At 46.7% G+C, this 26,206-nt stretch overlaps 3 protein-coding genes across 9 annotated transcripts; 1 reads left to right on the plus strand and 2 right to left on the minus strand.

The window, feature by feature from the left end:
* Positions 1 to 1,002: 1,002 nt before the first annotated feature.
* Tyf (twenty-four) lies at positions 1,003 to 23,013 on the minus strand. Of its 7 annotated transcripts, none has more exons than XM_077399769.1 (9): positions 22,880 to 23,013; positions 10,385 to 10,498; positions 9,937 to 10,299; positions 9,481 to 9,762; positions 7,850 to 8,237; positions 7,227 to 7,688; positions 6,776 to 7,148; positions 4,974 to 6,691; positions 1,003 to 4,874 (listed from the first exon to the last, which is right to left on the minus strand). In XM_077399769.1, exons 2-9 carry the CDS (start codon positions 10,475 to 10,477, stop codon positions 4,807 to 4,809), a joined length of 3,747 nt encoding a protein of 1,248 aa, XP_077255895.1. In that variant the 5' UTR covers positions 10,478 to 10,498; positions 22,880 to 23,013; the 3' UTR covers positions 1,003 to 4,806. The 7 variants fall into 7 exon arrangements, with proteins under 7 accessions (XP_077255895.1, XP_077255892.1, XP_077255893.1 ...); XM_077399766.1 differs by lacking the exon at positions 22,880 to 23,013 and adding an exon at positions 16,452 to 18,594 and having other exon boundaries at positions 9,481 to 9,759; XM_077399767.1 differs by lacking the exon at positions 22,880 to 23,013 and adding an exon at positions 16,452 to 18,594 and having other exon boundaries at positions 7,227 to 7,685.
* Pis (phosphatidylinositol synthase) lies at positions 19,457 to 22,207 on the plus strand. The gene is made up of 5 exons (XM_077399791.1): positions 19,457 to 19,587; positions 19,756 to 20,227; positions 20,681 to 20,969; positions 21,215 to 21,378; positions 21,458 to 22,207. The coding sequence occupies exons 2-5, from the start codon at positions 20,182 to 20,184 to the stop codon at positions 21,610 to 21,612; spliced, it is 654 nt and encodes a 217-aa protein (XP_077255917.1). The 5' UTR covers positions 19,457 to 19,587; positions 19,756 to 20,181; the 3' UTR covers positions 21,613 to 22,207.
* On the minus strand, positions 22,206 to 25,751 carry LOC143893916 (leucine-rich repeat-containing protein 47). Its single transcript, XM_077399779.1, has 4 exons — positions 24,930 to 25,751; positions 24,327 to 24,794; positions 23,924 to 24,251; positions 22,206 to 23,818 (listed from the first exon to the last, which is right to left on the minus strand). The coding sequence occupies exons 1-4, from the start codon at positions 25,516 to 25,518 to the stop codon at positions 23,614 to 23,616; spliced, it is 1,590 nt and encodes a 529-aa protein (XP_077255905.1). The 5' UTR covers positions 25,519 to 25,751; the 3' UTR covers positions 22,206 to 23,613.
* Positions 25,752 to 26,206: the final 455 nt, after the last annotated feature.

The raw sequence follows: 26,206 nt of genomic DNA on the forward strand, positions 1-26,206 counted from the left end.
CTCCGAAGACTCTCGATTCCGAGTAAAATTCGATAAAATAAAAAATAAAGGAGAAAGTTGAAAGCTGTAGATCTTCGCCAAAATTAAATGGACGAAGACGAGACTGCGAGCGATTTCCTTCTCTCTTCGTGTAGCTTCAGCCGCGAAGTCCCGAGAAGAGAGGAGAAAAGTCCAGCGTCGCTTCCACCCCGGAGGGGCGACGAACGCGGGTTTTTGTTTTGCCACCCCGGGACGAAGCTCGCCGATGCGATTACGAGACCTCGACAATCGGATATCACCTCGCATACTCGCGAAAGGGGAAAACTTTGGCAACAGACACACTCGCATCGTTAGGGATTTTGGAGCTGGACAGCACAGCCTTTCACGCGCACGCAAGACGTCGCAAGGTCCACAGTTTGATATACACAGTATCTCTCACTTCACTCTCTCACTCGCTCTCTCACTTATTATCTCACTAATAATAGCGGCATTAATTGTAATCTTAATTGGATAATTTTGCCGTAGCGTTGGTAATAATCATACAATGTTATATGATACAGCGTCGTATGTACAATACGAGAGGAGGATCGTTTCGTTATCGAGTAACAAATTGTACAGCGGCGCGGGACCAGCGTTGAGGGGGGGGGAGGGGTAGTCGAATCGATTTCCCTCGAGACCCCGTCCGGACGGTTGTACTTTTGCTCCTCGGTCTGCGTTCCGTCCGGGAACAACGGCTAGCTGGTGCGTGGCGCGTGATTTATCTCCCGGAGGTAGTCGCGACACTCGGCTGCCGGGTATACATCAGATCCGGATGCATCTCGCGTTTTCGCGCGAGCGAGCGATTAACGGACAGCTGACGCCGGAACAGGGCGACGGGGAAGCGTCTCCGAAAAGATTAAAGGGGCGAAACCTGTGCGAAACCTGAGTTAGACTCTCGAGGGCGAAACACCTCCGGCGTTTCCGGGGCGGAAAACACGGTGCGCTAAAACAGATTCTGTGAATGAATGGAGATGCAGATCGATGTGAAAGAAAATAAACATATATTTATTCCTTCTCATAAACGCTTATAAACAAAAACAGTAAGGGGGTGGCTGGGGGGGTCGTACAGGTATTCGTGTATAACTTAGCTTTTCTTTCCCTTTTTGTGATTTTTTTTTCTTCTTTTTCTCTTTGTTCCGTGTTCGCTCGTCGTTTCTTTCCTTCCTCGTCGTCTCGTCGTTTTTCTCGAGTTGCGTTCTACTCGTCGTTAACCGCCTGATCCTGATCGCGTGATGCAGATCAAAGAGACAAAAGTCGGTCCCGGCCGGTTCCGCAACGAACGTCCGCGCGTTCCCGCACGCGCGTGTGTGTGCGTCCATCGAATGAAGAAAAAAAAGAGAAAACGTTAATTATGTATACTCTACACGTGCGACACATGGTTGGCGTAGTCGCCACCCCACACTCGCTATGTACACTGTTTTTTTTTTTTTTGTAATGGTCCTATCTTCTTTCTCTTCCTTATTTTTTCTTCCTCGCTTAAGTCCTTCTCCACAAGTACATTTGCACTAGTCTTCGCGAACTCTTATCACTTAGCCATTTGAACCGGTCAACATGGCACAGGCTGAGACTGCATTCAGTTGCATTTAAGGCGAGTGGAGCACCTGACTCTGTTTCTTTCATTATTTTTTTTTTCGTTTTTCTTTTTGAAATTGTAGTTCCTTCGCGTGTCGAGTCGAAGTAGCTCGGAAAAAGAGATGTCCGTCCGTGAGCTGGTCAGGCGATTCAGTCAAAGTAATAACTGCGAGATCGTTCACGAATGTGCAGCGTGTCGAGAGGTGTGACGTGGTGTGTGTGTACACGTAAAATAAAAATAAAAAGGAAATGAAGGGTAAAAAAAGAAAAGAAATCGACCAGTACATTCTCCGTTGGAACAACATACGCGGGGAGGGGAAAAATCTGGGAGAAGCACGAGAAAGAGTTTAAAAGAAAGTTCTCTCCGTGGAAACGAGTGGAAAGGCGGCTCTCGCGATTGCACTTTTGGAATGTAACGTCGACATCGGCAACTAAATGTAAAACGTGATAATTGGGGGGAAAAAGAAGGAAGGGATAACTGAAGGCGTCTGGCACAGTCAACGTAACGTCGGAAACGTGTCTCCCGCGAAGTTGCCCTTTAAAAAGGGGGGAAAAAAAGGAAAGAGAGACCCTTCGGGACACTTCGTCAAGTCCGTAACGGATATTTTAGCTGCCGCCTACGGTCGTACCTTTTTTTCCGAGTTACTCTTTGATACGCGCGATAAACGCTTGCGTCGTACAATTAAATATCTCGATTTCTCGCTTATCTCGAAAGCTGTACCTCCAGCTGGAACTATCTCCTACATACTGGACAAAAACATGAAAATTATCAACGGAGCACGACTATCTTTTTTTTCGTTTTTACACAATTTTGATATTTTCGCAAAGAAAGAACGATATATAACAAACTTGACCAATATTAATTCATTAATCATAATTAACTCGCGTTATAATACTATAGTACACTTTCATGCTTCCATATGAAAACTTATCTATGATAATTTTTTTTTTTTTTTTTTTTATCATTACCTATGAAGGCGATAAGTTTCCACGATTCGCATCCCACTCATTCTGTTCTTCCATATAGACGTATGAGACTGCTGTACGAAGTTTTTATTCTCGTATTGAACGACGTTGTTTTTTCGCAATGCAAAAAACAACGTCAATAATAAAATCATAACGATTATTTAGAACGTGTTTTCGCGCCCCGACGACAAGAGGCGGTGAGTCGCGAAACGAATTGAAAGATGCAACTAAAGTTAGATTTTAAACGCAAAGGGGTTATTGTAATATTTAATCCGTTCAGTAATATTCGGAGCACGATACCGCGGACCTGCAGTGTCCCCTGAGGTTTATATAGAAGTACATATAGACTTATATTTAAAAACTGTATAATTACAGAGTAGTTAAAAGCAGCATTACATGCGTTATTATTTCTCTTAGGCTCAATTTTTTTGTTGTTTAGGCATTTACAGGCATACGAATTTAAGATACGGCTTATATATCTTTTCCTTTTCTTTTTTTCACCTCCAGTTTAATTTAAAAGAGATTTAGAGATCCATCCCTAGTACATATACTTCCGTATATACATACATTATATTACAGCGCGCGTATATGCTTTCATCTACATATACCTCATCGAAATGGTAACGCGTGCACGTTTTCTTCTTACGCCTGTAAATTAAATGCCTCGGAAAAAAGGAAGGAAAATGCAAGAGAATCCCCGCACGTTTCAGAAATTGACGGATCGTCGTTTGTTGGTAAGATAAATTCGACGAAACGAAAGCTTAGAAACTGGGAACGTATCTCGCGTGTGTGGAGCTTTAAGTGAAAGTCGAGTTACCTTTAATGAGCAAACGATACGCATTAATACAGTGCACACGGATTACCTTCGTGCATTCCCGGGGCAATGCCTCCTACCTCAAATCGAACAGCAATCTCACCCTCATTATCACCCGATCACGGTCTACATGAAATTAACGCACACACGCATTCACACCATTGTATATTTACTTATGATCACAAGCATCTTCTTATAATTATCATTACGAATAGCTATCAGTTATTTTTTATTAAATAAGCAAGTCTGTGTAAAAATTTAACGTTTTTGCGATTCATTCAGCATTCTTCACAGACATTTGACCAGATTTTGAGCTTTCTTTGACGAAACTCAGTTAGTGACCATCTTGTTTTTTTCCCCTATTATTTTAAGTTATCGAATGGGAGCCACAACTGGAAGAAGCAGCCACTCTGAGTTCTAAGTCGACCACGCTACTTCGATATATTACACACAACCGCGCATTTACATCTCTTTCATTTACAGTCGTCTTAATTTGTATTTATCGAGTAAAGTACAATATCTGTATATATTTTGACCTTCGTCATATTTCGACTCACCGATCATAACCCGTTGGTTCATAATCTACCATGATGTCGATTTAAAGATCGTCTCAGTTCGAGAGTTCGAAACTACTTACAGACGTTTTACGATACTTCTGATAGATTTATCGACTCGATGTGATTAGTGCAGGCTTCTTCAACACTTTTCCATTGACTTGCCTAAAGATTCGTGACTTCAAAGGCACCAGGAGATACCACTGTCGATGGACGAGATTCTTCCATCGAGGCTCGCCTCTCATGGTAGACCAGGTTATTACAAGTCCATATCTCTCTGCGTAGCGTTTTCTTCCAAGCACTTCTTACAATTGTACACCGATTATACAAACCAAGACAATCTTGAAAAAATTTATAGAGATGTCTGACGTATATACAAGCGTGGCTCGTACGCTGGAAGTTCCTGCACTCAAAGAAACAAAGATACATCTCTCTCCCAAGAAAGAGAATGTTTTCCGATCAAACGTTCCTAATTGTCAATACTGAAGTTCTGCGACTGTCACCATCGTTGGAAATTTAGCAAGTACAATGTACATTACTTGGAATATTCACTTTATCCTTTTTTCCCTTTCGTTTTTGTTGACTGATTATATGTACATTGCTATTATTATCTCTTGAGGCACACTTTGCACCACTCAGCTTCACCGATCTCGCGCGTTGACACAGCGATCTTAGCGTTCGACTCGAAGAAGCAAGATTCTCCGAACGAACTTTAACCGTCCCGAAAGGAGCAACCGTGCACGTAGCACGTAGAAGTACTTGGTTTCGCGTATCAACGTGACCGAGACTCATCAAACTAACTATTTGCAATGGAAGTGGTTTACCAGTACAAAAGTTACCGTCATTGCCTATTGCCTTCGTCGCGTCAAAAACTTTCTAACTTCACTGTCCGCTGTAAAACTGTATACGGCCGGTTGTCACTGGCATTTCTCTCATGACAGCGTCCCATGCTATTGACAAAAAGAAGAAACAAGAGCAGTGAGTACAAGGAATAAGCAAGATAGTAGGTTAAACTCGGTTAAGCTCGGAAATGCTATGGTGTATCTTACCTAAGCCAACGAACGACACGATCTTATCGTGGTTGTACGTCTGCACATTCAGTTCTTCCTCGGGCGCTACGTAGAGCATAGAGAAATCTTCCTTAGGCGGGTGAAACTTCTCCATGATTCCGGGTGGCGGTGGAGGCGGCGGCGGCAGATACGTGGGTGGCGCGAATCTGGTGGGGTGATAGCTCATGTACGGCAGCGGTTGCACCATGACTGGATGCACAGGCGTCACGGGATGAGCGTTCGGCTGCTGCATGTGGTAATTGGACGAGAACTTGTCGTATCTCACGGGTTTCTCGGCGAACAACGGCGGATTCCTCTCGAAATTGTTGGGCGGCGGTTTATTGACGAGCGGCGGTATGGCCGGGGAAAAAGCCGGGTTCGCCGTGATCGTCGGAGTCGCCTCCTCGTTGCCGTTATCCTCCGAGAGCAGCAACTCGTTTATCTCGAAGCCGAACGTGAGTTCCGTTGGCAGATTGTTGTTCTTCGCGATGTCTGAGGAAGTTTCGTCCAACAGAATCACCGCGGGTCTAGGAGTCGAACTCTTCGTCTGCTGCGTCTCCGCGGACGGTCTTTGCGACTGGTCCTTATCGGACTGCGCGTTCGGCGACTTCGTCTTCTTGCTTTCCACGTCGTCGCGCTGCTGATTATCTTGCTTCAAGTTTTGCGGTTGACAGACTCCCACTTTCGCATCGTGCTTCATCGCGGTGTTCTGATACTCCTTCGCGATTCTCGCTGTCCTTGGATCGCTGCTAGTCGTCTTGTTACTTCCAGATTCAGATTCAACGCTCTGCGAGTCCTGCGTAGGTTTCGCAGTCTTCAACTTCTGCGCGTCCGCGCCGTCGTGCGACGCGCACGTTGGATTAGTCTTGCTCTCGGACTGCGGGACGTCGATATTATGCGATTTCTTGACTGCCTCCTCGTGATAAGAAGACGCGGGCTTTTTAACGTGTTGCTCTTCGTGCATTCCCTGAGTTTGTACATTTTGATTACTGTGTACGTAATTCCTACGAGAGCGAGGATTGTTGACTCGTGGAAACGTAATAGAATCTTTATTGTTGACGGTGCAATTAGGATTGTTATCGGTATCGACTGGATTATAATTCATCGTTGTACTATTATTATTGTATCTTGGCGTTACGGCGTTTATCGCGGTAATCTCGTTTGAATTCGGGCTGTAATTGCTACAACTCGCATGTTTCTGTTCCTTGTGTTCTGTTGCTTGCGTTAGGCTTTCGTGCATCTTCTCGATATCTTGCACATATTTAAACACTTGGATGTTCTTATTGATGGCCTCTTCCTGAGCTTCGGCTTTCTTTCGATCTGACAAATTTTTCATCTTCGTCAGAGTCGGCGAAAGTGGCTTCTCGAAAGCCAGACCCAGACTCGCTGCTGCATGGTTCGATTGGGCCTGTTGCTGCCTAGCTTTCCTCTCCGAATGCTGCAACTCGTCTAAACTCGGATAATAATCTTGAGGCACTTTATCCGGTTCTGAAGGAGTCTTGGGTGGAACACTGGGCCACGACGACGTGTTTAGCATGGCGGACATGGTCAGATTGTGTGTCATGTTGATGGTAGCCATGCGCGCTATGTCCGCGTAACTCGCCTGCGGAGTGCCGCCCGACGATGTTGCAACTTTTCCCAAATTGTGCTTTGAGGTGTTCGACGTAACCGGCAACGAGTGAACTGAATCCAAATCGCTACTATCTGCCGATTTGTCGCTGCAAGGAAATACAACATATTTGAACATTATAATCTTTAAGTGTCGAACCATCTGTTACAAATATGCAAAACTGTCTAATTACCTCGGAGGCATGCTGCTAGCCGATTTTCTTCGGAGTTCAGGAGAAAGAGGTGTCCTATAGTCGTTAGAGAATCCTCTGGAATTCTGGAGATACGATCCTGATGTCGTCAGGTTTTGCGCCCTGCCGCCACTGGAGCTTCTTCTTTGTTTCTTGCTCTTTTTCTTTTTCGTAACTACCAGAAATTCCGTCTCGTGCTCCGGTTCCGGATTAATCTTTTTGTTGGAATTACGACGGCTCGTGTAATCTTCTCCCGTGTCATTGCAATATATCGACTGACCTTCCTCTGTCCCCCAGGATCGCCTGTCGCCTCGACTATCAACTGTCGCATCTCCGGTGCTTCTTTGTTTCGGACGTCGCAATGCTATATTTACGCCTATCATTATAAAAACAGTATAATATTAAAGAAGATACATATAAATCATGTCTAAAAGCTATATATATACACACATACCGTGTTGACTGGACACGCTGCTGGCACCGCTGGAACTAACACTTTTCTCCGTCGTGAGATCCTCTAATTTTGTCTTCGAGATCTCTTCCAGAGAATTAGATTTTTTTAACTTGGAAGGCAACTGTTCTCTCTTTGTATCCTTCTCCCTGGTTCTCGGTTTTGTGCCGGAACTAATCTTCACTCTAACGGGATTACCGGTCTTTCCCTTTTTGCTCTTGGATTCCTTATTCTCAATGAAGTTAATTAAACTGTCGATATCTTCGACGATATCCTTACGATGGCCTTCGACATTTTCGGCATTGTAAACTTTGACATTGTGTTCCTGAGTGTGTTTTCTCCTAGGCTTCTTCCGTTCACCGTTATATGTCTGTACAGCGTTTCCGTTTTCGTCTAACGACTTCTTCTCCCCCGACACGGATGGATCTTTCATCGTGATGTGCTGCGTTGTATACCTGGGACCTTCTGTGTGCAAATCACATATTTCAATTTGCAATAAATAACTCTATTAATTTTGAGACTCGGATAAAACACACGTACATTCTAACGCATCCATAGAAAAATCTTTCAAAAGTTTAATACGTCAAGCATCATATGAAGGACATATATTAAAGTGTCATTCTTACCCATTGTTATATTTTGCGTTTGCCAAGATGCCGGCATCACGGAGCATAAACTAGGTACGATTTTGCTCTGGCTAGTGCTAGAACCATTTGAAGCCCCACCTATACTGCATTTTACGCTGTTGTGTGGTTGAAACAATGCCCCTGTCACCTCTGTACCATTAACAGACATTTTTGATTTCTCTTGTTTATGATCACGTATAGGAAACTCTATAGTGGTGTCCACAGGTGTCTGTGTTATATCGAAAGTTGCTCGTGTGACATAATGGATCGGTTTGCGCGGTTCGATAATTTTCAATTCGGTCCCTTCATCATTTTCAGTGTCTAACGAGCGAGGCCTCTGAATCCCACTTGCTGTAGATCCTACATTTCTTTCACTGATAGCACCTACCTACGTTACACAAAAAATTGTATCCTTCTAAATGTCGCCTTTCTGCCTTCACCAAACTAATTATATTAAATTTCTAATTAAATTAAATTTCTTTGTATAAAAACAGAAAATAATCTTTTCTACATGGAAAAAAAATGATATATCAGCAGCAGTGTAATCGAGATGAAATCTATTGATGCGACATCAATATTAATGAACAAAAAACATAGTTGTTTTAATAATTCAAATATTTGACCCAATAATATCCAATTGAATTAACTATTTATGTTTGTGGCAGCCCGTGACGTCGACGTTTAATTAAAGCAGCTTCTTTTTTTTAAATTAAACAATATTTTTGCCATGCATTATTAAAATATAATATTGAAATGAAAAACATTGAAATATTTATATGTAGAATAAATATTCTCTTAAAATTTAACAAAAAATAATAATAATTGTACAATTTGACTCTTTAAATTGTTTTGTAATTGTTTTCCCTTATTTATTAACCTTTCAATACCACATGTACGTCATGTGTCATTCTTATGCCATTTAAATCCTATTAAATATTGAAAAAATTTTTATTCCAAAAAATAAATCCCCTCTAAAAAAAAGCTTTGCAATAAAAAGAATATCTCTGTGACGATATAAATCGTTGATCGGCTTTCGAGCAGCAAAAAGTTATTAACAAAAGTTACTAACAAACACGAATGACCCATGTGTGGCTTTTGAAAAAGATTTTTTTCACAAACAAGCAAACATTATTTTTCAATATATTTTCACTTATTAAATATTTCAATATATAAATATAATTTAAATATAAATAAAAAATAAATATAAATGTAACAAAAATTTTCACTAAAATTACATAAATAACACGCTATCAATTTTTTTTTTAATTTTAAAACAATTTTTATATAACTCAAAAGAATTTGTTTTTAAGTTTTATATGTATTTAAAAAATTCCTATATAACCGATAGTATCCGTATAGTGCCGAGATTACTACAAAAGGAATAGTAAAATTTGTAATAAAATTTACATGAAAATTTAACGAAAAATTCTCTTCGTATATCAATTAGCTTTGAAAGGCAAATTACCGAGAGCATCTTGCCACGAAAACTCCTCTAATAGAATCGGAATCGGTTAAAACTATAGGTCCTACATATCACTGTAAAACTATAAAAAGACGCACAGTACAGATATATGCAGAAGGGATCACAACTCTAAGAGGCTAAGGATCAATTAACACAAATGATATTTTACCTCAACGTCACCCAAATCGATGACCATGTAATCCGATTTATATTCCGGGGGTGGATTATCTGACTCCAGCATTTCATTTGTTCCGTATTTTCCTTTGCTGGCTCGTTTCTCTCGCGTTTCAGATTCTCCCTCGCCTGAACTACCAGCGATGTCTCTTTTCAATTCCTTTTTCTCTTTCTCCTTCTCCTCTTTCTTTGTACTGGTGTACGATGGTTTGTCTAGAGACTTGGATTTTTCCTTATTGGTCCAATCATAAGCTGACCGTTCCTCGTAGAAGCTCTTCTTCACAAACAGATAAGAAAATTGCCAATATGTTGCTTACATTCTCATCAAAGTTACAATATTATGACGATGAAATGTCTTTCAAAGAAATTTTTTATATAATTCATTACATGCACTAATAAAACAAAGACACTTATATTTATGAATATTATTATTAATTCTAACGATAAATACCTTCTTATCGAATGTTAGATCTAAATTAGCCAAAGAAGCAAGGTTATGCGATGCATTTACATTCGACGGTAATGATCCACCTTCTCTCTGTCTAGCAGAGACACTGGGTCCTGTGTATTTTTTATTCTTTCTCCTACTACTTCCGTAAGTATGACACGAACTAGACGTCAGATAAGCAAAACTACTATCGAATTCCGAAGCTATAGGCTGCGCTAAATTCTGCAATGATCCGCCGTGTGTCAAACGCTCGGACACAGACTCCCGTTTATGCCTCCTGCGATTTGAGCCCGGAAGACAGCGTGAATTAGATATCACTCTACGGCCTTCCTCAGTCTCGTCCGCTTCTGCCTCTTGCAAAAGTTCCTACAAAGCACGCACATATCAATCTATACATCTTAACACAATAGCATTTTTATGTTCAATGCATAATTTCAAAGCCCGTACGTACTTTAAAAAGATTAGACTTTCCTTCCCGATCTTTCGGACGTTTGTATGTTATAGCTTCATCCAGTAAAGCCCGTAACTCATTATCATTTAGCATAGACAGGGTTGGTGGTTCCTCCTGACGAGAACAATTGAAAAAATTACATTATATACGCAAGATTGCAGAAACTGCACTGTACTGATTACACATTCTCGTAGAGCTTTCCTATTCATCTTAGCCAAAGTAAATACGCTTTAAGAGTAAGTTATCAAGGTTCCTAAAGTTCTCTTCTATTTAAACATCGTCTGATGTCTACACATTCTTAATTTTAATAGAAAATACATTGTGGAAAACATGTATTATCTACATTGTCACAATGTTAAAATAGTTTTGCGATAGGAATTAATTCGTGCGCGAGCTGGATAAGAACAGATGTACTAGGCAGATCCCTAGAGAGTGAATTTAAGGTTTCTCTTATTGGATCTGTGTAAAGCCGATTCTACAATACGTCGCAAACGATGGCAACTGCTAGTTGAAAAGTGTTATTTCTGATTGCCGATTGCCCAGTTACTGTCGTCAAAAAAGTTAAAAGTTCACCAATTTTCTTTTGACAACCGCAATTGACAAACGCAACGTGGAATTAACACTTTTCAACTAGCAGTTACCATCGTTCATATATATACATATATAGCTTATGTATCTTTTAAAAAGATATATGTATACATATGTGTATATATTATATTATATGTATATACATATATCTTTTTACATAAATAATAACATACGCACATATATTCATGCGCCATTCCCAAAACGCTAGGTAAACAAACAATCTGATGCAATTCAATCGCAATTTTGATTCTCAATAAGACCCTCTTAACAACGCCAACATAACCAATTAGCCTGTCCACAAATGGAGAGCAGTTGAAACAGATTCCACTATTCCACATGGAATCATACACAGCTCGTACACGCGGCAATAGTGTCAAAAATAAAATGCGTCGAGATAGGCGTGCCGTTATCGTCGCTCCGACTGAAACTCCAGATTTTATCCAGCGCGATTATACCGGGTGCGGAAAAAGCGCGCACGCACTCGAGCACGCTCCGAGAGTTACGCGTTACGTTCGTTCGCACACGGGAAACTCGATAGTGTCCGAAAAAGAGAGAGACGGACAAACAACCGACGGACAAAGCGTCGAAAAGGCGAAAACGGAGACGGTGGGGAACGCGGGGGGAGGGGAAGGGAGGGAGGGTGAGACGGAGAGCGGGCGAAACGAGGGGAGGTGAAGGGAGATCTCGGGACAACGATACAACGTTGGTTCGGCGAACTCGCCGAACGTTCAATGACATGACGAGAATCGTCACGGAGTCCCAATTTCTTATGCAGGGTGTTGTGCGTGCGCAAGAGAGAAAGAGACAGAGAGAGAGAGAGAGAGACGACGATTTACGTAGTAAATCGACGACCGCCGTCGTCGGGGACGGTGCGGAAGCCGCGGAGTCCGATCCGCGGGCCATTCGTGTGATCGATAACGCTCCAGCGATTAGCTAATTAAGACACGAACTCCGAGACAGAGAGAAAAGATAGAGCGGAGAGACGCAGACAGAGAAAGAGGGAGAGAGAAAGAGAGAGAGGGGGGAGAGAGGGAGAAAGAGAGACAGAGAAATAGGAGAGAGAGAGAGGGAGAGAGGGAGAGAGAGAGAGAGCGATATCAGGGTGACTTACGATTTACGACGGAAGGCGGTGGAGAAAAAAAATCCGCTGGGCAATGCCGGCACACGGAACTCGTATTTTTAGAGGACACACGGACGGCCGGGTTCGCTCGTTCGCTTCGCGATCGCACTTTCGCGGACTCGGCCGACTTCGCGGTCGCGCCGCCGCTGCTTTTTCAACACGCGAGCGGACGAACGTCGCGCATCCCGGAGCCCGTGGACGGAGCTCCCCGGGCTCTACGTGCACGGGCGGCGTCGTCGCCTTCGCGAACGGAGGAGCACAACGTCGTCGTCGTCGTCGTCGTCGTCTTCGTCGGCCGATACGGCGAGATCCCCCGGTTTTTGAAAGCTACTGCGACGAGCGGGCGCGGCGCGCTCTTCCCAGCATGGCCGCCGCCATTACACTGAGAGCACGGCTCGGCTCAGGGGCGTAAGAAGATTGGGGAGGGGGGGCGCCACGCGGCCTCCCCGAAACCGAAATAGCTCTCGTTCCGCTCCTTTTCGCTCTCTCTGTCTCTCTTTCCCTCCTCCGTCGCGCTCCCGTATCGATAATTCGCGAATGAAAACGGAGTGGAAACAAAGGAACAAAAACAAAAAACAAAAGCGCGCGTTTTATCTCGATTTTCAACGCGAGGATTTGGGAGAGATTGGCGCGATCGAGAGTTTCGCGTTCGCGCTCCGGAGAAGAAAATAAATCTTCGTTCCCGCCGTGCGTCGCGAGCGAAACGTGTATACGAATCACGGAACACGGAACGGGACGGCACGCTCTTGTTCGCGACGATCACGCGTGCGAGTCCTCTGTTTGGAGGATCGTGCGTATGTATGTACGTAAGTATGTACTACGTACAGATTAGCACGCGATGGCTGTCCGGGATTGAGAATCGGACGGCAGCGCGCACTCGGCCCTAAATATAAGCACGTTCTTTGTCGAATTTCGCGACGAAAATCCACGAGAGAGAATATCCCTTTCTTCCGGCGATCGTTTCGAGACTTTTTTTCTTTACGCTCGTAACGCGAATCGCGGCTCGGCGTTGCTCTCCCCGAGGAGATGCCCGCGCGGAGAGCGAAACTCGAGACAAACATCTGTCATCGAGATGTGAAAAATGTGCAAGGATGCCCCATATTCTGCAGCGAGCGCGTGTCCCGTTTCGCGATCGACGAGCTATTATTCGAAAAAATAATAGCGCAACCGGCGCGAACCGACCATTCCGGAGTTTATCGCGTCGATGAATCACGTCGGATTTATCTTCGCCAATGTTGTGCGGCGTGGAGTCCAAAATAATGAAAAGCCGAGCTATTTTGCCGTGTCATGCCTTCCGGCACGATGCAGTCCTACTCCATTGCGTCCATCTTTTTTTTAAATAAAAGCTTTATTATCACTCGCACGGACTTTTTTGAAGCGTCTAAGCGCCCGGTTTTTTAACACTTTTTAATCGAAAGATCGGCCCGGAGAAAAACACAAGCGGTAAAAAACTTGAGGCAGTAAGCGAATTGACCAATGGCTATCTTGAAGGCCATTTTGCACGTAACAAAGTTTTAGTCATAATCGTATAAGGCCGTAAGAAAATAGACCACGCACAGTCAATTATTCTCCTTGAGCTCGAAGAATAATCGAGTGTGCGTGGTATATTTTCTTACGGCCCTACGATCATGACTAAAACTTTGTTACGCGTGCAATGGCCTTAAGTTTTCCAGGATACTTGAAATTTGCTCGTTGCTTGAGTCTTGCTGCTTAAGTTCGTCTAAAGGCCCGGGTACATAGAAAAACTTAAACAGCAAGACGTAAGCGCGGTACAAGGAAATCAACGGTACTGATTCGCTACCGCTTACGTTAGCGTCTTAAGTTCTTGACTGTGATTGGCTGATTTGCTTACTGCTTAAGTTCTTCCAAGTGCCATGGCCCTAACTCGTATCGTTTTGTACCGGGAAAACTAGTGCAACACTGGTGCGCAATGAGTGCAATTTTATTGCTCCAACGTGAAAATTGGGTCACATATTTTCAGTGTTTAATTTGACAAATTTTTGTCGGTGCGTCAACACCAGTGTTGCACCAGTAAGTTTTCCCAGTAAAAAACGCTATAAGAAGATCGAGAATTGAAATCGATAGAATCTCGACTCGACACGCGTTACTTTTTCCCCTCAGTGTTGTAGATACGAGAAAATATGCCTCACGCCAAACGTCGCGGTTATAAAGATCTCTTTTTTTTTTTTTAATACTTTGTAAGAAAAAGAAAATTTCGGTGTTGAAACTGCGGCATCGCCGATCGCAACGCCGATCTCGGGGACGTCGCCGCGCGATCAGCCGACGGTCGCGCCGTATACGGAGTCCCAGTTCTAATCGTCACGTCCCGAGAGCGTGTGCGTTCGCGGCCGATATTAGGCCGTGCCGTTTTTTTTTTTTTTTTTTTCGCGAGTTGACGTCCGTCGATCGCGCCTTCTGCGCGACGCGACGAGGCGCGTTCGCACGTATGGCGACTAAAGACTCCCGAAGACGGTATCGGCGAATCGGTGGGGGCTGGCCGAAGACTCGCGGAGTCGACGTCGCGACTCACCTTCCACGACATAATGGTAATTAGTTTACGAGCCTCGCGCGATAGCGCCCATTATTGAATGGTAATTGACGAGCGCGTCGCGTTTACGGGAGCGTTCGCACGAGACCGGTTAAAAAGGCACGGCCGAATGGGATCTTTCAATCGAAGGTGAAACGAACGAATAAACTTGACTTAAAAAATGTGTATCGTCTCCGGAATAGGTATGTGAATCGGAAAAAAAAGCAGAAAAATCAGTGCGCGAATAACCGCGGAATTCGTTGACTAATTGAAACTACTTGCAGCTTCGTCGAAGCTTCATTACCCGTTTTGGTTCGAAATCGGTAATCGGGAAAGTCATAGAGTTACGAAGATCGCGATTACGTAATCTCTAGAAGAATGAAAAATCGACCTTGATTCATCTGGTGCATCGCGTAACGACCGAGCGGCTTGGCCCTTATCTTTTTCGATAAAGACGAAAATGATAAGCGTGAAAGGAGCAGCGAACAATGAGGGAGAAATTATAAGAGACGGAGGGGTAATAAAAACAAGGTACACAACGAGGCTATAATTAACGAACCAAGGAGATGAGTAATCTCCTAAGGGGCGGGGGGGGGGGAGGAAACATGACAATGCTTCTTTCCGACGGTGTTATTAATCATAAATAGAACGTATATAAACGTTTAACAGTTTAATAAATATGTGTACCCGATATACAAATTGCGCAAATTTGCGAAACAGAGGTCTGTGTACATTAATTTCTCGTTTTCCGTCGCGTCCCTCGGCATAATTCGGTCCTCAATCCACCGCCCTCGGCCACTCTATCGATTTCGCGTAAATTCGGCACAATATAGCACCGATCTTTATTACGCAATACTCGTAAATCAGGAATCGAAGGCGGCGCTCTCCGATGGGGGACATTCGAGCTCGCGATCGGATTGCCTAATTGCCCGAAAGAAATCGCGCCGAGCTAATCGAACGCCGAAAAGGGGTATTGAGAACGTATTTGCGCGACGCGTCCTCGCTCTATCGAGGGCATCGAGGGCCAGCACGGCCATTTCAGGAGCGTAACCTCAGGAATGTGTCCTCAAATCGCGATGGAGATCCGCGCGACGCGAGATTCTAAAAAAAAAAAAAAAAGATAAAAAAGAGGACCGACGACGACCTCTCGACGCGATTTGTGGATTTTGAGACCGATAACGAATTTTTCACTGCATCAAAATAAGGGGAGATGAATATGGCGTGTGAAATATTTGCGCGCTATCTTAATTTAAATTTGTTCGTCTCACGTTACAATATCGATACCGTGTCCCGATATTCTATTTTAGAATATTATTTTATTTAGAACGAGAAAAACGCTAGCGACGGAAGACATACAAAATTCGATTTACTAAATAGATATAAATAATTCGTGACGCGAATGGAAATCGTTCGTTTTCGGAGAGAAGATCGCGATCCAAAATAACATCGTCGGAAACGAATTAATCGAACACCTGACCAGTTTTAATCGGAGCTTATATATATAATTTATAGATCACACATTCGATTCTCTCATGTTCAAAAGCGAGAAGAGGAAGAAATTGGAACAATGAACGATGTGTCAATCGATGCATAATTTTCTCGTGAGCCGGATGTTTATTCCTAGGCAACAAAAATAACTTTCCGACGAGATCCGACGCGAAAGGGCGAGAGCTAAAGGTCTCGAAGAAATCTTCGTCGATAATTTTAAAGATCCCCAGGTCCATCCTGCGTGCTTCTCGTTGTACGAAGTACTCGCGACAACTTTGAAAAAAGGGGAAGGTTCCTCGACTACGCGAGTCCCGAGACGTTTTCCTCGACGCAGTCGCGCTCACCTGTTTGCTGTCGGCGCCGCTGCTCGGCGGCGAGCTGATCGAATCGGCGGCGCCAGCGGCAAAATTAGCCGGAGCAATCTCGACGTTCGAAGTTTGCTCCGCGGCGGTGACGGCGACAGGGTGGTCGTCGTCGTCGTCGTCGTTGTTGTTGTCGTTGCTGTCGTTGCTGTTGTCGCTACCGGCCGTCGACGCGACGTTGACGTTCTCTACATCGATAACAACATCGGCGGCGGCGGCGGCGGCGGCGGCGTCGACGTCGGCGGCACGATCGCTCTCGGCGATTTTGTCAGGAGCTACCGGTTCCCGACGGTGTTCCGGCCCTGGGGCCATCTTGATCGAGATTGACAGCGCGGTGTCCGCCGTGCTCATGGCTCCCTCGTCATCTCCTTCCCTTCTCTCTAGCCCTCAAGGGCCATCAAGCCTCGGAAGGACCGTTCGAGGACCGCTCGTCGACGATCCGTGCCGCATCGAAGACGCTGCGCGCCGCACCCGACGAACTCTCGGTCGTACGAAGACGAGAAGCACGTTTGCGACGACGACGATGTCTCGACGACGGAGCGTCGCGATCCGGTTGACACCGACGCTCGCGCGGGACGCTGAGTTTCTCGACCGTTTCAATTCGAACTAATTTTGGTCCTCTTTCTCCTCGTATCCTTTTGGATTACGGAGAGTACGTACACGCGGCCTGGAAAAGGACCGGCTAATCCAGATGTTCGCCGAGAGAACGACAATGAGCCGTCAATTTAGGACTCGCGATCAGTCAATTTATTGGAGAACAGCCGCGAATCTAATTAATCTAGAAGTACCTTGGGCTAAGAAAAGGAGGGCTAAGGACGAGAGTGAGAGAGGTCCTTAATCCGGGATCCGATCGAGAATCCAGGGAGGTTTTCGATCGAAAACAATGTCCGGATATTTAAAACACTCGCGATCTTATTATTTTCGCACTCGGTTCCGCACGCGCGCGCGCGCGACGGGAAAGATGGCCCCGTGGTTCCTCGCGACCGATCGGATCCTCCTCGAGAATCGGAATCGCGGGATTTCCCTCGGTGGAGTTCCTCGGGAGGCTCGTCGAGATCGGACGGCACCCGTTTCCGCGGCGCAGCCGCGTCGGCGAGAGAGGGCTGCCGCGAGTCCTCGCGCCGCGCGAGTTTGAGGTTAGTTCACGGGCTGTCAACCGTCGCGTCGCGGCGACACAGCTGTCCCTCGCGCGACGTCATCGATCGCGGCGGGGCCCTGGCGGAAGAAGGTTCGACGTTTACTCCGTCGCGCTTGGTCGCCGTACGGAGACGTACGCGAGGATCTCACGGCACTCGATCGACTAAAGCGTTCCTTCGCGCCTTCGCGGAGGGCGAGCGCACGGTCCCGGGGACCCCGGGGAGCGGAACGTCCGTACGGGAGGGCAACTTACGTAAACGCGACACCGCTCTGGCGGTCACGCGTCAAATTTGAACGATCGACGCGTCGCCAACGGGTGGATTCGACCGCGTGCCGTTTTCGCCTCCTCCGGTATCACGTCGCACCCGCGCGTCGTGGGTCCGGGTCTTCTCAAAAGTGCGGAATCGCCGTGCACGGTCGAGATCGGGGCCCGTCCGGTGTCGCTGCCGCGCTGCTGAACGTCGGCGTTCCCTGTCGCAGGTGGACTCCGGCTCGGCTGGACAGTACCATTTCCAAGTACGACGACGACGACGACGACGACGATGAGGATGACGATGACGGCGCGTCGTCGCGCGGACAACACGAGCGCCCGCCGAGGAGGCTGCACTGGCTGCTGCTGCTGCTGCTGCTGCTGCCGCTCGCGCGGCGGGAGTCGGCGCGGGGAGGTGGCGCGCGTCGACGCGTAAAACCGTCCGGTCTCGGCGTAGCGACGCCGACGCGGCGATGTTGATAATCGCCGCCGCGGCGAGCACTCATCGATTCAAAATGGCCGCTGCCGCTGCGCAGAGGCGACGCCGGCGGACCGTCGGACGCGGCGAGTGCTGCGCGCGCGACGCACGCACGTAGGCACGTATGTACATACAACGTACGTTCTCGCGGAGTAAACCGGTATAAACGCTACACGCGCGCGCGCGACTCACACGAGTCACACGCGAAAGAGCTTCTTTGCCGTGCGCGCTCCCACTTTCTCACAGCCAGCCACGCACACCGCGCACACGCACGGCGGCATACACGTGTACCCCGCGAAGCACGCGAAATCTCTCCGCGCGTCGATCGCCTTTTAATCTATAATCCTCTATCCTCCACGGCGAGGAAGCGCGACGTCGTCGTCGCCCGCTCGGTGCGGCGCCGCGACGCACGCGGCACGACCGACGGCCGCTCACGGCGCGGATGCCGTCGGCATGGCAGATGCCGTTCGCTCTCTCGGCGCGCGAAGACCGCGAGAGGATCCACGCGGAGGAGATCGAGATCGAGATCGAGGGTTATCCGAGAACGCGCGGCGATACGAGACAACCGCGACGTGCGCCCGTCGCGTGGTCGTCGTCCCCGAGATCGGGCGCGGGGTTATCGATCGCGCGACATCGCCTCTTCCTGGGGGGACCACGTCTTCGAGCGAGACGTCCGGGCACCGACGGCGACCGAGCCGCGACGACGTGTCCGTCGGCCGGGGCGCCCAGCGAAACCCGCCCGAGAAAAAAAGCCGCCGGCCGCGGAGTAAGTACGGGAGGCGGCGCACGGGTAACGCGCGGAGCCGAGAAGACAGGTCCACTTCTCTCCGAGGAGATTTCACGGGATAAGTCTCCTCCGTCCGCACGCGCGCGAACGATTATCACCGGAAAAGCGGGGAAAAGGGCGAGGCGAGGGCGGGCCGCCCGCTTTTGCAACGGACTTTACACTTTCCCGTCGCGACTCGCGACGCTACGAAGAAGCGGAGAATCCTCGCTTTTGCGCAGAGGAACGGCGGCGGCGGCGGACCAGCCGCGTGCCTCCTCGACGAGGGAGCCCGGTGCTTTCCCTCCTCGCTTGGAAACGAAACCGACGAATGACTTATTCCTTTTAGCGTAAAAACCGTATAAAGGAGAAACAGAGAGAACTCGAAGGTGCGACGATTGACGCGAAGCACGTTTTTCCACAGCTAACACGTTCATTGCGAAGCGGACAATCTTTTTAGAACGTCACGTTCACATTGGTGAATTAACAGGTAGAATACTCGTTGGAGTTAGTATCGATGCGATACATGACCTACCAAAGTTTTGTATAGTCTGTGGTGATCATTTTAGATTAATTAAGATAGCCTATTTCAGATATCTTACATTTTATTGATTCGATTTAACAAAAATTAATATTAAAATAACTATATTGATTATAGCGCTTTAGGAGCGGAAGTGCGCGTGGCGCGCGCGGAACCGATTACGGTCGTGGGTTTTCGATCGCGACCGGTGCACGCCTGCACGCGTCACCGCGGGTCGATACATCTCGAAATCGCGCGGATACGAGGCACCGCCGCTTCGTTGCCTGCCTGCCAGCTGCATCCGGACCCGGACGCGACGCTCGCCGACGGCCGACACGGGTAGAGCGTGGAGGAAGAGATAGAGAACGAGAAAAGTATCACGCGTGTATTCTCGGTTCGAGCGAAGTGACACTCGCGGAGACGACAGCGCGGACACCCCGCGACTCGCATCCGAGAGATAATCCTTGACACCGCCGCGCCGGCAGCCCCAGATAAGCCGTGATCTCGCGTGATCTCGGGAGTAGATATTCGCCGCGGGAGAATCCACGCCGGAGCGACGCCGAGATGTCGGAGTCGGAGAACATCTTTTTGTTCGTGCCGAATATCATCGGTAAATACCTAATCTCGAGCTACTTTTAGGATATATAATCGCTCGCCGCGTGACGAGCGTGGCGACGTGCGAAACCACTGTTTTACACGTAGTACGCAGCATGACTGGCATCGACCGATCGCGAGAGGCACGAGGCGGCTGTAAAACCGGATTTTCCTTCGACGAGTCATTTTGCGTTAAAGTCGTTCGGTCGGATGAGACGAGCCATACATGAATCACGCTTTTAAGGTTGCCTTTATTGATCGAGTCCGCGCCGCTATTGTTTCGCGTAACGTTTGTATCGGCCAGCCAATGGTAAACTTTAGCCCCGCGATCCTTTCGGTTCCTTTCTTTAAACCGAGAAGCTCGAATCTCGAATTATTTTCTGACCATAATGACGAGACGACCGTTCGAATCGCGTTCTCGCGCGTCAAGCGTGAGAAAAGTAGTAAATACGATTGTGCATTCCAACAGGTTTCGGCAGGGTGATCCTGGCGCTGATCTCCTTTTACTTCATGCCCGCCAACTATGTCGTCGCGTCGTGGTGTTACGTGGTCAGCTCGCTGCTGGACGCGATAGACGGCCACGCGGCCAGGTATTACAACCAGAGCACCAAGTTCGGCGCGATCTTGGATCAGCTTACGGACAGAGTCGGCACGATGTGTCTCATGGTCACGTTATGCCTGTTCTATCCCGCCTACACCTTCTGGTTTCAGTTGAGCATGGCTATCGACGTAGCCTGCCACTGGATATACTTGCACACGTAAGAAAAAAAAAATAATGAACGCACATTGTTATATGTATTACAGGCCGCGGTCCACTTGACGCTACAAATGCTTCGAAGAGCATTCCTCTTCTCTTTTCTTTCGATAAAGAAAGAAGGAGAAGAAGAACGCTCCAAAGTATTCGTAGCGTCAAGCGGACCGCAGCCACAGATTACATTTTACGATACGTTGTATAATGCAATCTAAGGAGAGAATGTGATTATATTGCCTCGTCGAAATGCAGGACTCTTCTGCAAGGGAAGACCAGTCACAAGTTTATCGACATGTCTGAGAATCCGATCATGAGACTGTACTACGCAAACCGGACGGTACTGTTTTTCATGTGTGCTGGCAACGAGGCGTTCTACGCCGGTCTGTACCTGTTGCATTTTACCGAAGGACCAATTTGTAAGTGCCATCGTCGCACGTTCGCGTTTCTCTCTCACTTGCAAACGTGACACGCGTAACGCTATATTTCGTCTTGCAGTTGTCGGTATAGGTCTGTACAGACTGATCGTGTACCTGAGCGCTCCGGTAGCGTTCGTCAAAACCGCTATCTCTGTACTACACGGATACGTGTCGTGCATCAACCTCAGCATCATCGACGTGAAGGAACGCCAGGAGCGTCTTAAAACAAATTAAATCTCTCTCTGAGTCTCCGGACGCATTATCTGCTAGTCAAACTGTGTGTGTGCGCGAATGTGATCTACGAATCTTCCTGTTCTACAAACTGACGCACGCACGTTTACACACACACACATACTTCCATAATTCCATATGTATATTTTTAAGAAGAAGTGGAGAGTGTGTGTGTTTAAAGATGCGTGATCGAAAGATGTCTATTTTGATTGGCCGATATTCGACGGGTAGGAAGTACCGCGTTTGAAAATAGCAAACGGCCAAATTCCCTTATTCGTGTATTAGAATGTACGTGAAATCTATTCTTCTTGCGAAGGAGGAAAAAAACTTATTTTTAGGAGCACTATTAATAGCGTCAATGACCAAAATATTTTGTTACCGTAATATAGCATTACGTTATATATTTAGCATGTTATTTTATAGCATTTACTGTGAATTGTTGATGTCTTATTTTCAGAATTTTTGGCACGTAGCGGTATATTTTTACATTTTTCCAGTAGACAGTTTAAAGGACCAGCCATTCTTCGCGTAGCCAAAGCACGTAGCGAGAATGATTTCAATGTATCGTGAGTTGAATAAAACATCACTTTAACATCTCTTTAGTCTTTGCTCCAATTTATTGCATCGAATTCTATGAATATCGAGGTTTACATATACATAGAAATAAAGTATAATTAGTATAAATTATATGAATATTATGCATCAGCTTTGCTCAATTTGCGACATAGGTATGGCAAACAGAATAAAAAGAACCTTGCACGCGGCGCACCATCATTTCAACCAAATCAAATACAGACTTTTTGTAAAATACAAAATAAAGATGTAAATACCAAAATACATCAGACACGATAAAAAAATAAATAATTATCAATCTGATGTAAAAGAATGTGTGGGAGCCGTGTAAAACGGATACATATCGTAAAGAATCAACAATGAACTTCGTATTGTCGCGCTTGGACATCCGCGCGAGGAGTCGCTGGCGGATAACAATGACGCGCGTGTCGTTACCGTGTTCGGGAGCGCCCGCCCGCACGGCACGCGGAGTGACGGAGGCGCAAAAACCAAACGTGTTAATTATAAAACGCGACTGATTGTTTCGCACGCGCGCGAACCGAGGTTGCGCGGTTGCTTAACCGGGCGCGGGTACGCGGGGGCGGGAGGGGGAGGGCGACGGCGGGACGGAGAAACTCGGGGTACCGCGCGATACACGGCACCGGGTGGCACGAACTCCGGCGTGGTCCGGCGTGCGGGAGGAATAACGTGTACTAACCTCAAAGGCCTCGCTCCCCCGACGTGACCAGTCATAATTTCGGCGCCATATTATCACTTCAAACACTCGCGCATATCGGGGGGAGGGAGGGGGGGGGAGTTCGCGAACTTCGTCGTCGCACGCGGGGCACCTTCCTCTTATCGCCGGGGAACACCGCGAGGGACGAGTACCGCGGCGGAGGGTGTCGGTCGACGAACGTCCGGGGTTCCGGACGCGAACGCGGCACGCGCGACGAGTTTACAATATTTAATATTTATAAAAACAGATGAGGATTTAGCAGCAGGACCGGTGATCGTCGAGGCGGCGCGGGCGCGATTCGGCAGCGCGACAGAAGCGCCACCGTCGTCGCCGCCGGCCACCACCGCGGCCGGACGACGTCGACGCGACACTGCCCCTTCGCGGAATTCGAATCCGCACGGGCAGACAACCGCCCGCATTCTGTGTGCCCACTGTCCACCGAATCTCTAATCGACGCGATAAAGCGAGCCGAACTTCCGCGATCACTTCGTTATCGCGATTTCGACGCTTCCCGAGTCGCGGAATAAATAAACGCCTTCGGAAGATCGCTCTCCCGCCTTGGTAACTTTCGCGTTTCCGAACGACAAAAAAATAATCGAAAATAATATATATATATATCTCTCTCTTTTTCTCTTTCCTTCCTTTTTACGGAAAAAAAACTTAAATTTTTAAGCGGATGCGAATTCGGGCAGAATTCGAGCTACTCGCTATTCCTTTTATTCTCGTGACACCGCGACGAGTTGTTCGCTAAAATTCAAATCCGCTCTTGAGGGATATACTAATTTTAGGTTCCCTTCGGTGTCGACTACTTTGACTTGTTGAACCATTAAATTGTTGTACTTGTTGTCCGTGTCCTTCGATTCTGCGGATTCGGCGAGACCTGAGACGATTAAGTCTTTCAGGAATTGATCCAGCACGTTCCTGAAAAGAACACAAGATTTTATCACGGGACTGACCTTCTCTCTCGCGGTTAAAACAGATTGGAATGCGAACAATATTACATAGGCTTGCAAATCGGGATCTCACCTGCAAATTGTGAACGATAACGCGCTCGTCACCTCCACGAGCATTGTCTGGGTGTCTAGAGACATTTTCGTCACGTCGCTGTTCGTGATGGGCGGAAACGAAATAACTCGCTGCGACTGATCCAACAGGCATGGGAACGAGGGTTTGCCCTCCAGCATATACAGATACTTGTGTATCCCGGAGTAAACGTTTCGTTTCTTCTCCTTGCGCAGATTCTCCGCTTCCGTTTGCAACTTCTGGAACAGATCCGCGCCCGTGTACGTCTTGCTGTGCATTAAAGGTTTTATCTCCAATTCCGTGGGTAGCATCGCCGTATACGTGAGGTGCCCTGCGTGACAAATGTGTTTTAGTAAAAAAAAAATAGGTACAAAAACAATAATCTTATTAAACGTTCGACATTTACCAGGCGCGACGAGTTTCAAATCGTGAGTGGCTATCGTAGCCGCATTCCTCTTCTCGCATATCCCATCGTGCAATCTCGTTTGCAGCTGAATAAACTTTTTGAAACTCTCCTCCGTGAAGCTCATATTTTTCACGATGCACGCAGCTATGTAAGGCCTGATACTCTTTACATTTTCCATAAGTTTTATCACCGGCACGTCGTCTACCACTTTCAAGACTCTCAATTTGTGCGTCAAGCTCTCCACCGCGCTCTCACCCTCGGAAACTTTCTGACCCCTCTTTCCCTTTTTCGACGTATCAACTTCTGTCGTGGACGACTCGCTCCTTGGGCAGTGCAGCTTCACGTAATCGAGTACTTGCTTCGTGGTACATTGGTTGATCAATTTGGTCAGCCTCCTGTCCGACAATTTATTTCCTTTCAGGTAAACTTCCTTCAGTTTACTACAATCTGCTAATTCACTTGGTACAACTGCGTGTTACAATATAATTATGCATTACTTATCTTTGGACATTCGACGACTTACTTAAAGACATTCGGGGAAGATCGCTCAACAGAGAGAGAGAGAGACGTACAAAGGATGGTACGAAAATTAAGTTGCATTACCAGATATTAAGTTATCAGCCAGGTTCAAGACCTTCAGTCCCTGCAGTCGGTTTATGGTAATTGGAATCTCCGTTATCCGATTCCCGTTGACGCGAACCTCGGAGAGATGTGCGAGTTCAGCGTGACAAACGTCGGGGAAGGCCTCGAGCTGATTGTTCGACAGGTCTAGGATGCTCAGTTTCGCGCACGAGCTACACGACGGTACGTTTCGCAGGAGGTTCGAGGCGAGATTTATCGTGCTGAGCTGAGGATGGGTGCCGAGCTCCTGCGGCAGCGTGGCCAGCTTGTTCCTCGAGCAATCGAGCACCTTCAGCTTGGCGAGCTTGGCGATCGCGCTCGGCAACGCGGCAATCTCGTTCGAGTGCAGCACCAAGGTCGTGAGATTCGCCAGCCTCTCGATCTCGTCCGGCACCTCCCGAAGACACGTGTGCGTTATGCTGAGATAATTCAGGTTGTGGAGGTCGAACAGGTTCCCGTCGAGGCCGGACGTCTCGATCAGTTTGGACACCGACGCGCCTGACAGCACCAATTCGTGCCTGTTTTTCTCAGCCGCCTGTTTCACAATCTCCCACGAGTCCTCGTGCGTCATTTTGACGGCAACCGATTTCCCTTATTCAGAATTTTATTCACTCTTATCTGTAAACAGTATATCTCAACGAGGAGTGTTTTGAGGTTAGGGACCGTCGAAACCCCCATGTATACTACCGCCATTAAATCTATTTTCGAAATTGGTACTACGTAGCCACGTATTCATTTTCCGACGATAAAACATCATTTTGCTGCGCGCCCGTGCTACATTTGCAAATTGCAAATGTAATGGTGTTGTATAAAAATGTAAATAAGCAAATCGCCGCTGTATCAAATATATACTCGACCCTCGACCCTGTACCCTGTACTCCCTGTACACACACGTACCTGAAAAGCATGATTATATTGATTATTTATTAAAAATGTAATTTTTCATAATATATTTTTACGATATTAATAAACTCAATTATTATTAAATTGTATACTGTGCGTGCAATATTAAAATTTAATTGCGTATTTTCGGTTAATCAACGGCATCAACGCTTTTATTAACCATCCATTTGACTCGCGTAGTGCCGAAGATGCATCTTCGAATATTTCGTCGTTAGTCGTTATTAACGATGATACGTGATATGATAGACACTGGATTGATTTCGGGACGACTGATGGCGTCACAGCTCATTTAATTGGCAATAGAGTTGAATGCAAGATTTGCATCAACCCTGTATTTATTATTTGCAACAACATTT

The sequence above is a fragment of the Temnothorax americanus genome, unplaced genomic scaffold (assembly GCF_048541705.1).
Source record: "Temnothorax americanus isolate GAGA-0224 unplaced genomic scaffold, ASM4854170v1 Scaffold13, whole genome shotgun sequence".
NCBI classification, from domain to species: domain Eukaryota; kingdom Metazoa; phylum Arthropoda; class Insecta; order Hymenoptera; family Formicidae; genus Temnothorax; species Temnothorax americanus.

Excerpts from the sequence above, each read along its gene's own strand:
- LOC143893916 (XM_077399779.1), bottom strand. The coding sequence starts at position 25,518 with ATGACGCACGAGGACTCGTGGGAGATTGTGAAACAGGCGGCTGAGAAA. Across the intron at positions 24,795-24,929 it reads GGCTGATAACTTAATATCTG|TTGTACCAAGTGAATTAGCA; the intron begins GTAATGCAACTT and ends TGTAACACGCAG. Across the intron at positions 24,252-24,326 it reads TTTGAAACTCGTCGCGCCTG|GGCACCTCACGTATACGGCG; the intron begins GTAAATGTCGAA and ends TTTGTCACGCAG.
- Pis (XM_077399791.1), top strand. The coding sequence starts at position 20,182 with ATGTCGGAGTCGGAGAACATCTTTTTGTTCGTGCCGAATATCATCG. Across the intron at positions 20,228-20,680 it reads GTTCGTGCCGAATATCATCG|GTTTCGGCAGGGTGATCCTG; the intron begins GTAAATACCTAA and ends GCATTCCAACAG. Across the intron at positions 21,379-21,457 it reads TTTTACCGAAGGACCAATTT|TTGTCGGTATAGGTCTGTAC; the intron begins GTAAGTGCCATC and ends TTCGTCTTGCAG.
- Tyf (XM_077399765.1), bottom strand. The coding sequence starts at position 16,820 with ATGAGCACGGCGGACACCGCGCTGTCAATCTCGATCAAGATGGCCCCA. Across the intron at positions 9,763-9,936 it reads ATCTAACATTCGATAAGAAG|AAGAGCTTCTACGAGGAACG; the intron begins GTATTTATCGTT and ends CTGTTTGTGAAG. Across the intron at positions 8,238-9,480 it reads TCGATTTGGGTGACGTTGAG|GTAGGTGCTATCAGTGAAAG; the intron begins GTAAAATATCAT and ends TGTGTAACGTAG.